Source organism: Trichechus manatus, unplaced genomic scaffold (assembly GCF_000243295.1).
Source record: "Trichechus manatus latirostris isolate Lorelei unplaced genomic scaffold, TriManLat1.0 scaffold00014, whole genome shotgun sequence".
Lineage (NCBI taxonomy): Eukaryota > Metazoa > Chordata > Mammalia > Sirenia > Trichechidae > Trichechus > Trichechus manatus.
Window position 1 is genome coordinate 2,400,929 of NW_004443950.1, and position 15,706 is coordinate 2,416,634.

The following is a 15,706-nucleotide window of genomic DNA, read 5'->3' on the forward strand; positions in this document are numbered from 1 at the left end:
ATATATAAAATTTTTATTTATTGTCTTATTGTACTTTAGATGAAAGTTTACAGAATAAACCAGCTTCTCATTAAACAATTAGTACACTTACTGTTTTGTGACATTGGTTACCAACCCCATAACATGTCAACACTCTCCCTTCTCGACCTTGGGTTCCCTATTACCAGCTTTCCTGTCCCCTCTTGCCTTCTAGTCCCTGCCCCTGGGCTGATGTGCCCCTTTAGTCTCATTTTGTTTTATGGGCCTATCTGATCTTTGGCTGAAGGGTGAACCTCAGGAGTGACTTCATTACTAAGCTGTAAGGGTGTCTGGGGGCCATACTCTCAGGGTTTCTCCAGTCTCTGTTGGACCAGTAAGTCTGGTCTTTTTCTTTTCTTTCTTTCTTTCTTTTTTTGTGAGTTAGAATTTTGTTCTACATTTTTTTCCAACTCTGTCCAGGACCCTCTACTGTGATCCCTGTCAGAGCAGTTGGTGGTGGTAGCTGGGCACCATCTAGTGGTGCTGGACTCAGTCTGGTGGAGGCTGTGGTAGTTGTGTTCCATTAGTCCTTTGGACGAATCTTTCCCTTGTGTCTTTAGTTTTCTTCATTCTCCCTTGTATCCGACAGGGTGAGACTGGTGGAGTATCTTAGATTGCCACTCACAAGCTTTTAAGACCCCAGACGCTACTCACCAAAGTAGAATGTAGGACATTTTTTTTTATAAACTATGTTATGCCAGTTGAGCTAAATGTTCCCTGAAACTATGGTCTCAGGGAATATTTTTGGTTTAAGGTTTAAAGATTATCTCAGGGCAATAGTTTCAGGGATTCATCCACCCTCCATGGCTCCAGGAAGTCTGGAGTCTGTGAGAATTTGAAATTCTGGTCTGCATTTCCCCCATTTTGATCAGGATTCTTCTATGGAATCGTTGATGAAAATGTTCACTAACGGTAGCCGTGTACCATCCAGTTCTTCTGGTCTCATGCCCCTTGTTATTCTTAATTACTGCGTTCTGCTGAATTTCTTTGTATTTAAGACAACTTCTAATTACACTGAACCATATGAAATTGTTATATGTGACCAATTTTGACCTAAAAAAACAAGTTACATGTCATTCAACTTAATGATTGTTCATTTGTTTAATTGTCTGTTGCTCATTCCCCACCTGGCCCATAGACTCTTGGAGGGCAGGGATGGCATCTGGGTTACTTACCTAGCTCGACAGGCTGAGAGCATGCCCCTGGTAGGTAGGTACTTGTTAACTATTACTGGGCAATGGGACCTGTAGCTGGTCTTTGGGCTCCAGCCCCAGTTGTGTCATACCCCTTCCTTTGATGGGACACTAAAAAGACTTCTCTCACAGGTCCTGGGCCTGCCATGGGTCGTGCCCTGGAGCTCTGCGGTCCCAGAAACAAGAGCCTTGGCCCTAAATCCACCCTGTGCATCAGACACAATGCTGTGTGGTCAGGGCAGGCAGCGAGGGCAAGTTCTGACTGTAGCTCTGTCCTCTGACCTTCCTCGTTGGTTCTGCTTGCCCTTCCAGCAGGCAGCATTTCTGTTGCTGGGCCCCATCTTTACTCATCTGCCTGGGTTTCCAGGGGGGCATAAGGCACCATACTAGCTCTAGCTGACCCTTTGCTCTCCTCTGCTCCCTCCATCAGAGGGAGGACAGGCAGGAGAGGGGAGAGCCACAAAAAGGCAGCCCCTTGGTGTTGATTCAGGCGCGAGGGGCAGATTCTGGGCAGTGGGGTGGGATTTCCTGCGAACCTCGTTTAGTTGGGCTATCTCTGTCTTCCTGTCAGAGTCAGCTTGGCAGCTTCTTTGTAGCACCTGGTGGCTCTTTTTGAAGAAGGTAACTTGGAATGGAATGACCAGAGGTCCAGGGAGTGAGTGAGATGCGGAGTTAGGTGGACCTAGCTCTGAGGTTTGTTCTCTTTGTGAGTGTGACCAAGTTTCTAAGCCTCTCTAAACGTATTTCTCTTCTAATTTCCGTTGTCCATCTCTGGATAGCTTGTGGACAATTGTCTAGCCTAGGTCTTGTGACCCGTATGTGGGCCCTTGCCTACCTTGGTCATCATGAAATTTGCCAGCTCCCCCTGCCCCGCCCCAGTATACCACCTGTCTGCTGCCCAGCCCTAGTGAAGTTTCCCAGGAGCCTCTGTCTTTGCTTGTTGCAGACCACTGTTTGAGGTGATGGCTGTAGGTGTTGGTAACTCCCGGCCATGGTCCTTCATTGTGCTTCTGATGGGTCAGTTCTGTATTCCCCACTCTCTGTGGCTGTGGTCAAGGACACTGGTCCATACAACACGGGCAGGGGCCTTGGCCTGAGCCATTTTGTGGGCACTGTCTCTGTAGGCAAACAGTGCGGCAGTCAGTGTTTTTTAGCTCTTTTTCCTGCATGCCAGCTTGCAGTTTCTCCATTTCACATTTTGTTGCTTCAGGTTTGGTTGTTGGGGGTTTTGTTCTGGGTTTATTCCTAGGCCGGGAGTAGGGCAGAAATAGGCCAGCGGTGTTCTTTGTTGAGGCACAGCACAGTAAGAAGTGTTTTTAGCCAGAGCTAAAGGAGTGATGCGAGGGAGGATGGCTAGAATTCAGGCTTCCTTCGTCGTCACCCTCCTCACAGCCCCAGCTTCTCTCCAGGCAGTGGGTCACCACAATCAGCTGTTACTGAGAAGGTGGATGTTTTGATAGAGTTGTGCTCCCCAGAAATTCATATTATTGCCATTTTGCGTCTAAATCAAATGTACTATAGTAGAGCATAGAGCTTGGCTGGATCCTCTGCCTGTACCCCTTCTCACCCACTGGAATGCAGCCCGTCCTGGTAGCCACAAGATGGCATGCGTGGGGCATCTGCTCCAGCCTGCAAACTTGCTTCCTCCCTCCAGGTGTTCAAGGACGAAGCTTCCTAACATGCCAGGATGGCGACAGCCCTTTGCAAAGCAGGGGCGAGTCGCTGTGCTGCTTCAGCGCTGGGTTGATCTTTTCCTCTTTGGAAGCCTGTTGTCTTAGTTATCTAGTGCTGCTAGTGGGTGGCTTTAACAAACAGAAATTTACTCTGTCACAGTTTAGGAGACTAGAAGTTTGAATTCAGGGTGCCAGCTGTAGGGGAGGGCTTTCTTTCTCTGTTGACTCTGGGGCAGGGTCCTTGTCATCAGTCTTCCCCTGGCTCTAGGAGTTTCTCAGCAAGAGACCCTGGGTCCAAAGGATGTACTCTGTTCCTGGCTCTTCTTTCTTAGTTATAGGCGGTCCCCCACTCTCTATGCTCACTTCTCTTTCCTTTCATCTCTTCTAAGATAAGAGATAAATGTAGGCCACACCCAGGGGAACTCCCCTTACATCACATCAATGGGCAGGTCCTCCTACCTTCCTGACTGGCCCTGGGGTTTGGACTCCTTCCCCCATCTGGTCTAGACTGAGGACTCAAGGCCTGGGTCTCTGGGTCTTCTGCCTGGAGCTGGGGCTTTCCTCCAGCTCAGGCTAGAGAGACACTGGACTTGATCCCCCTCGGTTGACAGTCCAGGGTGTGTGAGTGATGCAGTGAAAAGTGTATGGGTTTGGGGGCCATGGAGAGCCAGGCTTGAATTCCCTCTCAGACAGAGTTGGGCTTAACTTCTCTGGGCCTCAGTTTTCCTCATCTATAAAATGGGAATAAAATCTACCTCACAAGGTCTTGTGAAAATGAGAGGAAATAACGTGTATGAGGTAGCTGGCCTGTGAGTGTGAGATTGCTGTTCTAACCCATGCTGCTCACACTAGGGGTCTCTGGTCCTCAGGGGGAAGACAAAAACAAACACTGTGCCAAACTAAACAGTCAGTGGGATTCATGGAGACCCTAGACCTCGAGTTTTGCTACCCTGGAGGTAAGAGGAAGGCACCATGAACCTGTCTGATCACTGTTGGTGAATCATTTGGTTGGATTGGCTGTCCAGGGGCCCCACTCTCTGTGTGTTCTATGGAAATAAAGGCAGTGGCTTATCGGTGGCTCAGGGTGCCCCTTGCTGCAGGCAAACACAGGAGGAGCTAGGCAGAGTCCCAGGAGGGACACAACAGGTACGGATAAAAGAGCTTCCACTATCTGACCTCCCTCAGCTCGGCCATCCTGTGTCTCTTCCAGTACTTTGCTCCTGGTAGGCTTACAAGGCTTTCTGGGGTCTGGCCTGCCCTCAAGAAGGCCACACCAGGGAGGGCCGCCTCCATGGAGGGCCTCTTGAGAAGAACATCCGGAAGATGGCCCTGCTTCCCTTGTCTGCAGTCAGTGTCCTTGCCCTGATGGGGGAAGCCTTCAGTTCAGGTTGGGGTGGACAGAGGAGGCCCTGAGCCACCCCGGTGTTCTGAGACCTGGAGCAGATTTCTAAGGGGTGCAGCGTCTCTCAGGCCCCAGAGACCCCTGCAGGTGTGAGTCCCCACCCCCATGTCTCCACATACCTCCATGCACAGGCGACACTTGGTTGTTACTATTTTTGGCTTCATGCTTCCTTTGCCCTGGATTGTGGTTCAGGAAATTCGGTCATTGTATTTAACAGAGAATCACTTTTGAGCATTGCAGACACCTGTAAGGTCTTCAGGGGCAGAGTTCGACAACAGTTCATCTGCCCCAGTGATTTGGGAGACTATTGTGTTGGGCAGCTTTCCTTCTCCAAGCCTCTAAACACCTGTTGCCATTGAGTCGACTCAGTTCCTCCTCATGGCGACCCCTTGTGTGTCAGAATAGAACTGATTTATAGGGTTTTCAATGGCTGATTTCTCAGCAGTAGATTGCCAGGCCTTTCTTCCAAGGTGCCTCTGGATGGACTAGAACCTCTAGCCTTTCATCTTTTAGCAGCTGAGTGAGTTAACCATTTACACTGCTTCCTTCATCCCCCAATTGCAAGTCTATTCTGTATCCTCAGGCTGTGCATTTGCTTGAGAAGCGAAGGGGCTAGTCAGAAGCTTCCTTTTTGGAAATCCTCACTCTCTTGGAGTCAGTTTTGTTCTGAGTCTTCTTTTCCCAGAGAAGGAAAATATGTCAAAGAGAGAAGAGTGGTTTGGTTTCTTGGATATCAACTGCTCTCAGCTGCAACTAACTGAAACCTGACTCATAGTGGCCTGAACAATGAGGTTGTTATTATCCTCTTAATGGCAGGCTTTGGGTGACTCTGGCCCTGCTTCTCTCTGATTTCCTCTTCTGTGTCTTGTTCACGTCCTCAATATGCTTCCCTCATGGTGACAAAATGGTTGTGGCAGTTTCAGACTTCTTACCTGCTAACTGGAGAAAGAGGGGTATCTTGCCTGTGGCTTGTCCCCTAAGCTTGAGGAAGCATCTTTTCCCTCTGCCCCTGCAGAACTCCCTTGTGGCTCACAGGGGATGCCCTGTACTGATTGGCTCAGCTTGGCTTTCTGAACCAATCACTGGGGCCAGGGATAGGACTTCCTTTAGGCTGTTAGGGCCTACCCTAAAGCTTGGGATGGGGTCAGGTTTCCCTGAAGCACTTGGGATTATGAGATGGACAATGGTGAGCTACTTTTAAGAAAGAAGAAAGGGGAAAGGATGCTGGGGAGGCAAGCCCTTGTCCCCAGATCATACCAGCCTTAATGTTAGTACCTGAATTTCATTGGCTCAGAGTTCCCTCTGCAGTGTTGTAGGACTTTTTCCCAGTTCCCCCTCTCCGCTTCCCCCACACAGCTTCCCTCAGTTATTCTGGGAGCCCTGGCAGTCCTGCCATGTTCATCTGCTCTGGTCTCCTTGCTGAGGTCTGACACCTGAAGACCCCTTGAGGCAGGGGCCCACGACTATTCCCTGCTGCCCTTGCTGTTCTCTTGGGCACCATATGCTCTCCCAGTGCTCTGCCAAGCACAGCTCTTCTCTGCTGAGGGCGTCTTGGTGGTCTCAGGGAGTAGAGGAGAGTGTCCCTCCTGGTCTGGGCACATCTGGGCAGGGGACCAGTTCCTTGCCCCTCCCCCCACCTTGGGCCACTCTTCTACCCCCTGTTCTGTAGTCAAACATCAGAAGACCCCCTGCATATCCACTGTCCTGTAGCCAGTCTTGCAAACCGAGTTCCGGGTAGATTGGGATGGAGCCACCTGGTGACAGTTACTCTGGGGATTCTCTGCCTCAGTGGAGGATGTTAAAAGAGAGAATTCCTCTCTTGGGCCTTTGAGGCTCACCAGCTGTTGACGGGTTTGTTTCCACCAGCTGCTGCGATTTCTGTCTCTTCCCTGGTCCTTTCCTCTGGGGGCAGAGGAAACTCATCGGACGGGTCCTTCAGCTTGTTCCTCGCAGGAGCCAGGAGAGACACCAGGGCCTGTGTTCACTCTCTTTTTTTTTTTTTTAAATACGTGTTTTAGGTAAAAGTTTACAGAGCAAATTAGTTTCTCATTCAACAAATTGTACACAAAATGTAACACGACATTGGTTGAAATCCCCACACTGTGTCAACACTCTCCCCTATTTCTGCCCTGGATTCCCTGTTTCCTTTCCACTGGTTTTCCTACTCCCTCCTTCCTTCTCATCTTTACTTTTGGGCAAATGTTGCCCTTTTGGTCTCGTATAATTGTTTGTTCTATGGAGCACGTTCTTTTCGGGTGTTATTGTTTATTTTATAGGCCTGTCTATTGCTTGGCTGGATGGTGGTTTTGGGGAATGGCTGCAGTTCCAAGTCAGAGTGGTGTCTTAGGGCCGTAGTCCCGGGGGTTCCTCCATTCTCTGTGAGGTCAGTAAGTCTGGTCTATTTTTGTGAATTTGATTTTTCTACATTTTTCTCTCCCTTTGTCTGGGTCCCTCTATTGTGATCTCGATCAGAGTGGTTATAGTGGTAGCTGGGCATCATCTAGTTCTTCTGGTCTTGGGGTCATGTAGGTTGTGGTGCACGTGGTCTGTTAGTCCTTTGGACTAATTGCTCCCTTAAGTCTTTAATTTGCTTCACTCTCCTTTACTCTGGACAGGAAGAGACCGCTAGTTGTATCTTAGATGGCAACTTGTAAACTTTTAAGACCCCAGATGCTACTCACCAAAGTAGGATGTAGAACATTGTTTTTATGTGCTATGTTATGCCAATTGACATAGATGTTTCCTGAGTCTACGGCCCTTAGTTTTCAAGCCTAGTATCTTTGTCCTGGGAAGTGTTTGGTTGTGCATAAGAAGTTTCCATCACTATGCCCCTTGTGTGTTCTGTTGTTTACTTTAGAATACATACAACATCTACAAATATGTATGTAGAGCTCTCCACACCCTAACTTACATCGTGCGCTCCCTTACACCCTCCTGTGCCTCTTTAGCATAGCTGTCTACCTATGTACCCCTCGTAAATTAGTGTCCGCTAGTACTGTTGTTGCAGGATCGTCTGTGTTACAGCAATGGCCGTAGTTGCCCTTTGTTCCTGGGCTGTGTTCACTCTTACGCTCTTTCTTCCTACCTCTCTTCTTTCTTGCTTTTTTTTTTTTTTAGTTAACACAATAAATACGTAGTAATAACCTCACCTCTCATTTGAGAACTAATACATTGTTAAAATTTGGAAAACAGAGAAAGGAATAAAGAAAAAAAATTCTCCCATAGTGCTACAGCTCAGAGAAAAGCACTGTTTACCTTTTGGTGTTTTCTTTCCCATCTTTTCAAAATATGTGAGTGACTACTTAAAATATGGTCGAGGTCATACTAGTTATCCTATGTCATCGTTAGTTGCTGCCAATTAAATTAAAAAAAGAAAGAAAATACCAGCTTAGCAGGTGAAATATTGTAGCTTTTTGTTTTAATTAGCATTTCTTTGAGTATCAGTGAGGCCGAGTGCTCTTCTCTGACATCTTTGAACCATCCTTTTCTGTGAGTTGTCTGTGAACACTGTTAAAGATCGATATACGTAGTGTTTTCCGTATGATGGTGGAGTTTTCTGTGTAATCTCTCTTCTTGTGCCGTATTTACCACAGATATGCCTGCCAGTTTGCTGCTTGCCTTGCAAGAATATGTTTGAAGCCTTAAGTTTGGTGTGCGAAGGACCTTTGGTCTAGTCCTGACTCTGGCCTTTCCTGGGCTTGGGACCTCAGGAAAGCTACGGAACCCCCTGAGCCTCAGTTTTCCCTTCTGTAAAATACGCGGATGGTCCCTGCCCCTGGGGAGTGCTGTGAGGATGTGAGGAGTCTATCCATTTGAAACTCCTGATTCAGGGGCCCAGCACTTAGGGGCCACTAGGTTCTCCCTGAGGGCTTGGAAAGGAAGATGCTGCATAGTGGCAGAAAAGCTGCATTCTCCTCTTACCTTCTTTCGTTTCTCCGCGGGTTGTGGATGCGAGATGTTGGCGGGGGAGCAGCTCTGAGCCAGTGGGGTCCCTGATCGCCCCTGCCCTTTCTGTCAGAGCAGTAATCACAGTCTCTGTGTGCAGGGGCTGCACAGACCCCTCCTCCTCTCAGGACGCCTCCTCAGGCCTGTCCTGGGCCCCGCAGGGTGGTGAGTGTGTGCGCAGGACCCATGCTGGCAGAGTTGCGATGGAGGGCTTTATGTGAGTGGCTGTTGCCCGTCTGTGTGCTGGTAGGGAGGCTGTGGGCTTCAAATCTGAGTCCTGAAGGCTGAGCCCAGAGTGTTTTGGGCAGACAGGGTGGTTAGGGCAGGCTGGGGAGGGGAACAGCAAGAGCAAAAGCTAGGAGGTGGGAAAATTGCAGGAATAGGCATGAACAAGCATGAGTGCTGGGAGGAGAAGCTGGGAACCACAAGGGCCTTCTGGGCTGTATAAGGGGGTCAGCCTTTTTCCTGTGGCAGTGGGGAGGTTTGGGAATCTTTTTATTTCTAATCCTCATGTAGGACTTTAGTAAAGGTAAAGAACACTACAGTATAGCAGGAGAGAGAAAGCGAGGCAAACATCAGCGAGGTCTGGGATTTCCTGGCACAGCTCCGGCAGTCCTTCCTTGGGTACACAGGGAGCGCTTGTCTTTAGATAGTCATAGCCCCTTGCCCTGAGGCCTTCATCCTAACTCTTCACTGGACACCAGCTCCAGGTGCAGACTGCAAAGTCCAGGTCGGTGCCAGCCAATGTCTGCTAGGCTCTGCTCCAATGCAGCACGGCCCTGTGCCGTGATTGCTGCCCAGGGTCCCGGTGGTCATTGCTCCATCTTTCTCAGGGGACAGGCTTGAAAATCCCTTTCTGTGTTTGTAATTCAAGTCTGAAATGAATTTTCCCACCAAGCAGTGTCATGACACTTCCTGCATTAACACCACAAAGCACCCTAGGCAGCGAAGGTCAGGGATGTTCAGAGTCCTTGTGTTCTGACCACTCCTATTCACCCTTGGCAAAGGAAGGCTCGCCCACTGTAAATTGTATGAGATGACTGAACACATGACACTGGACAGCTGAGACTGACAGCAGGTTATTAGTCACATATACTCACAGCCAGGGAGGAGGACTCCACACACCAGGCAGAGCCACACAGGAGTTGCACTTAGGAGCAGAGTGAACCAGCAGGGAGGTGGCAGGCAGACTTTGTAGCAACAAGAGGGTGGAGTGCCCCCTGGTTCCCATGGGAGGATGTGATGGGCTTATTTAAGTACTTTCGTGGGCTGGCAGGGAAATGAAACCCTTAGGATGAGGACTAGGTGGAGTGCAGCTGATCCTGCTGACAGGAACTAGTTGGTGGGGAGCCTTTCCTGCTGGGTGGGGATATATTTGGTGAGAGGAGGGGACCTCATGGTTAGGTCTTTGGGGCCCTGTGAGGCTCAAAGATGTCAAGGCAGCACTTGAAATCTTAAGTCTCACAATGCATCTTGTCATCCCTACACACCTAGTATTGCCTGTATTACACTCTGCCATGGTGCTCTTGGTAATACTCTTTCGATGAAAATGATCCCCAGATCCTTTTGGGGAATAGTGCAGCCCAGCAACTTTCTCACGGGTGAGTAAAGCCCCAACCATGATGCGTTCTCTCACTGCAGTGGGAAGATGCCTGAAGTGGACTATGTGGTTTTGTCAGAATGGTTTGACTGGATTGTGAGGAACATCGACGTGTCTGTGGACTTGATAGGTAAGACCCCCCCACCCCCACCCAAACCTTCCTCCCGGGGCTCTCCCCTGAGCCTGAGCGAGACTGTGCTTGGCTGGGTCCCAAACCAGCAGGGGCAGCAGGCAGGACACTTGCCATCAGTGATTCTTTCCCCAAATTAATCCAACCTTCTCCCCAAGGGCAGACAGGGTTTGGGAACAGAACCCGGACATTTCCTGGGACCCACTGTGTGCCAGGCCCTGTGCTAAGCTCTATGTGTGGATCTCATCCAGCCTTATAATGACCCCTAAGACACTGCATAGATACAGAAAGGGAGCAAAAGTCAGGGGATGAGGGTCGGTGTACCTGCTGGGCCACACAGCCAGTCAGTGGTTGAGCTGAGTGCCAACTGCAGCCTGTCCCTCTTGGTGCTGCTGGCAGATGTTTCTCTCCACCCCTGTACGTGTGCCTTCCTCCTTCCCTTCCTCCTTGGCTTTTACTTCTAAGCCAGGAGCAGAGTCATTAGAGCCATGTGTTTTTCCTTTACCTCAGTTTATCTCCGGACCACTCCTGAGACCTGTTACCAGAGGTTAAAGATGAGATGCAGGGAAGAGGAGAAGGTCATCCCACTGGTAAGAGCCCTATCCTCCGTTAAAGACCAACCAGGAATGCTTGTCCATTGGTCTGGCTTTGTCTCCTGACCCCACCCACCATGAGATCATCGTGCTGTGGCGAGAGAAACAGGAACTAAGCATATCAGTTGTGGCGAGAGAAACAGGAACTAAGCATATCAGTGGTAAACTCTGAATTTCCTCTGTAGCGGGAGACCCATGCCGACAGTCAGATCTGCTTCACTTCCTTTGGTCCCTGACTCAGGACCGGAACTGCCATGCTCAGAGCTGTCCCCTCCCCTCCTCCCTAGGTGTCACCAGGGCTTGTCCATTCCACCTCCTGAAGGGCTCTTGATCTTGGCCTTCCCTCTGGATCCTCACTGGAACGTGGGTTCCAGGGGACAGGGCTGTGCCTTCTCACTCACTGCCACATCCCCAGTGCTCAGAGCAGGGCCTGATGGACGTGGTGCTCAGCTATATGTGCTGAGGGGAGGGATGCCCTCACCTGCCTCTCTGGGTTGTGGCTTAGGGCACATGGACTCTAGTCAGGGCTATGGTAACAGGCTCTGGACTGCTCTCTTTGCCCTGGGTCCTTCACCAGCCTCAAACACTGCTGCTTGGGGCATGTTTCCATTGAAGACCACTACCCATGCAGTCTCCCAGCCTAAAACCTGCAGTGCCTAGACAAATGCCCTTGTCTAGGATAAAGTCCCCTCTTCATAGCATGGCATATGGGGACCTGCATGACCTGGCCACAATTGTCTCTCTGGCTTTATCTCCCTCCAGTCCAGCCATAAAGAACTCATTACAGCCATACACACACACATATAACACACACACCACGGAATGTGACACAAATGAGCCTTTCCAGTGCCTCCAAGGTGCAGCTCAGACATTGCCTCCTCCAGGAAGTCTTCCCTGACCTCCCCTCCATTGTGCTCCCCCAGCCCCTGGGTTTATTGTGATCACAGCCCTTAGGACAGCAGACTGAAATTGTTTGTGTATACATTTGATTCCCATCCCCCACTAAACTCTGAGTGTCTTAAGATTAGATCTTATTCCTCTCTGCTTCCCCAGCATGTGTCCCAGGGTCTGGCACCTGGTAGTTGTCCAGTTATAGGGAACTGAACACCCTGTGTGGGAAGTACACAGACAGAGGAGGCTGGGCAAGCACCTAGTAGGACGTCATAGGACTCCAAGCTCAGGATGGGCTGGGCTTGGGGTCCTGGAAGGCCTGCCCACCTCCAGAGTCCCTGCCCAGCCTTGTTTTGAACCTGTCTGGCATCAGCAAGGTAGATTTCAGCCATGAAGGCCAGGCTTCGCTCTGGGCAGCTCCTCTGGAATCCAGGACATGGGTGATTGGAGGGAGGAATGCAATGGAGCAGGCCTGGCCATGCTGTGATGGACACAGCAGCTCTGCATGGTCACCCAGATGTCCCCAAGAAACGCCGTGGCTGGCATCCCTCCAAGCTGTTATGTAACCTATTGTTAACAGTTTTGACAAAGCCTACGGGACAAATCTGTCCCATCACTGAGGTAGAACTTGGTGGCGGACGAAAAGGTGCTGGTGCAGTTTGCATGAGATCTTCTGGGCTGGCAAGCAGAGCTGCTGAGGAGGTGTCCGTGGGTGGCCAGGAGCACCTGGGCCTGTGTGGGGAGAGTGTGTCGTCCCGGCCTGCCCAGTGCGGATGCACAGGTGGCTGATGGGCATGTCCATGCCCCTCTCCCCTTGAGTTCCACCTTGCCAGGCTTTCTGAAGTCAGTGGTCTTGAGGATCCAAAGGTTACGCATTGTCTGGTGGAGGAGAAACAGGATGGAGTAGGGCTTCCCGGCCAGCGAGTGTCTCAGTCCTCTTGGTGGGAAGGACAGAGGGAGAGGAGGGTTCAGAGGCTTCCCAGGGCTGCCACACTCAGGGTCCACATGTGATGGTAGTGGTGGCTCACTGCTGGAGAAGTGGCAGTGAATGGGAGAAGCCGGAGGAGAGGGCCCTGCCTTTTGACATGGTGTTGACTCAGGCCCCTTTCACAGGCCAGCAATTCACGTTTGTGAAACACAAAAGGAGCAGAGTTCAGGGCGCCGGAGGTGGTGCTTCTGGCTGCTGTGATGCAGGGCCTGGCCCTTGGTGGTGTGCAGCCATGCTGAGTGCTGCCCATCTGAGTCAGGTTGGCTGCTGCAGGGCTCCTTTGCCCAAGTCACTGCCCCGTGGTCATGGACAGCTTTGCCCCAACTGCCCACCCTTTGGCAGAAGAGGTTGCTCCCCTCCCTGCCCCCGATAGCCTGTTCTTGCGCTGTGGTTTCGCCGCAGGAATACCTGGATGCCATTCACCAGCTCTATGAGGAGTGGTTCCTCAAAGGAAGCCCCTTCCCTGTGGCGGCCCCTGTCCTGGTAAGTCAATCTCCCTTACAGGGCGGGGGACTTTTCCAGAAGGAGGAGTGAGCCGGGAAATGTCAGCCACTCTGCAGACTGGGGTGGGGTCCTTAAGAGCTCGAAAATCTGGAAAGAGGAAGGTGGGTAGGATGGGAAGGGCTCTTTCTCCCTTGTGGTCGCCATTTCTGGACTAAGTCTCAGAGTGAGTTGGAGAGATCCGAGAAAAGGTGATCTGTCCCAGGGTTATTACACCCGGCGACCACTGTAACCTCTCACTTACCTGCAACGCCAAGGAAAGAATGTTCCAGAAGCTTCTAGATCTGGGCTTTGGTTTTAACCATTTGGGATGGTGGTGTTTCCGATGTGACCTTCCCTTCTTCAGTGGATGACACAGAGCCTCGGGTCACCATTTCTTGATGACTCAGGGTCATCAGGAGGAACATCGGTTGCCGTTCTGGGCTGTGACACAGTGATGCCCTTAGGAGGTGCTGAGGTGTGTCAGACTGTTTGCCTTAGACAACTAATGTCTCTGAGTTCCCATGTTTGCTTTTTATGGTAATCCTCCTTTCTCTTGCTGACACTCGTCACTTGTAACTGACAGTAATGTGTCTACCCTGTCGGCGTTTCCTCGCTTCCCATCCCCTCGTTCTCTGACTTGCTGTTGCCAGGTCGCTTTAGGCAGGCAGATGGATACCTGCGATGGTTAGAGTGTGTGCACAGAATGGGATTCCAGGAGGGCCTGCACAAGCTTCTGTGCATGGTTTCGGGGATGTCTACTTGGGCTGCTCACATGCGCTTTTACTCACGGCTCATCCAGGCAGTGAGGTTGCTGGAAAGTGAGATGTTACTGTAGTGGATTTTTAAAGAAGCAAAGTTCATTTTTCCCCTTCATTATAGAAAATTGGATGATATAAAACAGTGAGAAAAAAAAAATCATTCACTGCAGGGACAACTGTAGTGGATTCTTAAGTGAAAATCTAGTTGCGAGTATAGACTTGACCTAGAACAGCCAGCTGTTTGGCTCTAACCTTCCTTTTCACCTGCTTGTGACCTTGAGCTGCTCTGCCTTTCTGTGCCTCCTCCTGCCTGCCTCCATCCCTTCTTCTCTGTCTGTGAAGAGAGGGTGAGACTCAGGTCAAGTGCAGCTCTGTGACCCGTGTGTTTAACTTCCAGGTGATTGAGGCTGATCATGACAGGCAGAAAATGTTAGAACTCTTTGAACAAAACCGGGACCGAATCTTAATGCCAATGAATCAGAAGCTTGGTCTGTAGGATGGGACAGGACCACAGGAACATGCCAGAAAAATGCCTGCAGCTGCCAAGTTAGCTATTAGGAGCAATTTGGAAAAATCTACTCTTGGGAGGACTGTATGTCTGGCCAGATTTATTTGCCTAATGGCCTTTTCTCCATTGCCAGCATCTTCGTCTGGGGTCTCTGGCCCTCGTGGTCAATGACACATGGGACCAAGGGGTTTGTTGTGCCTTTTGGCACTTACAGCTAGTGATGTCACTAGAATCAGTGTCACCCAGTGTGGTAACTCATGATGTCATACCCACCCAACCCCTGCCTGAGGTAGGCGAGGCCAGCCAGCAAACTCCCCCCATAATAGGCAGAGTGGCCGTGCCCTGCCCCACCCCCATGCAGGGCCTAGTACTATGCTGTGTGCCCCACCTCCCATGGCATCCCTGACGGCTCCCTGCAGCTCCTACCCTCTCCCATTGGCCAAGGTGGAGACCCTCCTCTCTACCCAATGGTGGGCATCATGGCCCACCTGCCTGCACCCTGACTGGTGGGAGATGTGTGTGTGTGTGTGTGTGTGTGTGTGTGTGTGTGTGTGTGTGTGTGATGAGTTACTGTATTGGGTGACACCAACCCTAGTGACTGGCAGGTGAGGTTAGGTGGTGACGAGTTACTGCACTGGGTGACCACGGGGTGACACCAACCCTAGTCACCATACTGCCTTGGCAACCTCTCTGCCGGCAGCAGCAGCCCGCCAGCTGCTGCTGCCTCCGTGGATCCTGGCGTCATTTTGGTGTCACCCCCCAACTGTACCCCACTAGTGACACCACTGCTCATAGCCTTATGTTTCCCCGGTTCCTCTCCTGGTGGCTTCCCACTGCCGGGTTCCTCTAATTAAGTCGTAGGAAGAGCCACCTGCTCCTGAGCACCTGCCATGTGCCCCACATCATGCGGGGATCTGTCTCCTTGTCATCTCTGTCCCTTCAGCCCATCCAAGAGGCTGAGGTAGTGGTCTGACATCCCAGGTGGGGAGGCTGGAGCTCAGGGAGGTAAAGGGCCTCTCCAGGGCCGCACAGCCAATGTGCAGTGGAGCTGGCAATGTTCAGAGTTTTGGCCAACCCAAAGCTGGTATCCTTCTGCCCTGGCTGCCTCATCCTGAGAGCCATCCCCGACAGCCCTGCTGTTCTCTGCTGGAGACCCTCACGTCTGCCTGGGGAGAGCCCACAGTGCCAGAGCCAATACCATCATTTTCTCATTATCTGAGGAGCTCTTGAAGCAATCAGCATTTCTAGACTTTCACAAAATTGGGCTGTGTTTGGCCTGAGCCTGATGTTCAGTGGTTTCCCAGCATGAAGCTATTGCAGCATTTACCACTTCATCATCGGGACGTCAATGTCCTTAGAAGAATCACGTCTGTGTTCCTGAATGTGCTTGGTCTCCTTGGTGACGAAGGTCCTGCTTGAGCTGCTGCCAGTTCCATGTCAGTGAAACAGCATTTGGCGCCTGGCTGGTTTGCCCAGTGCCAAGCTGGGGCAGGGGGCGGCCAGCCCTGGCTTCCAAGACTCCCA

At 50.9% G+C, this 15,706-nt stretch overlaps 1 protein-coding gene across 1 annotated transcript in view; it reads left to right on the forward strand.

Moving 5' to 3' along the window:
• Positions 1-14,687, forward strand: part of TK2 (thymidine kinase 2) — a 26,452-nt gene extending 11,765 nt beyond the window's left edge. Inside the window, exons 7-10 of the mRNA XM_023726852.1 lie at positions 9,873-9,961; positions 10,472-10,551; positions 12,836-12,916; positions 14,072-14,687. Coding sequence (XP_023582620.1) covers positions 9,873-9,961; positions 10,472-10,551; positions 12,836-12,916; positions 14,072-14,170 — 349 coding nt within the window. The 3' untranslated portion in view covers positions 14,171-14,687. The remainder of the gene's footprint in view (positions 1-9,872; positions 9,962-10,471; positions 10,552-12,835; positions 12,917-14,071) is intronic.
• Positions 14,688-15,706: the final 1,019 nt, after the last annotated feature.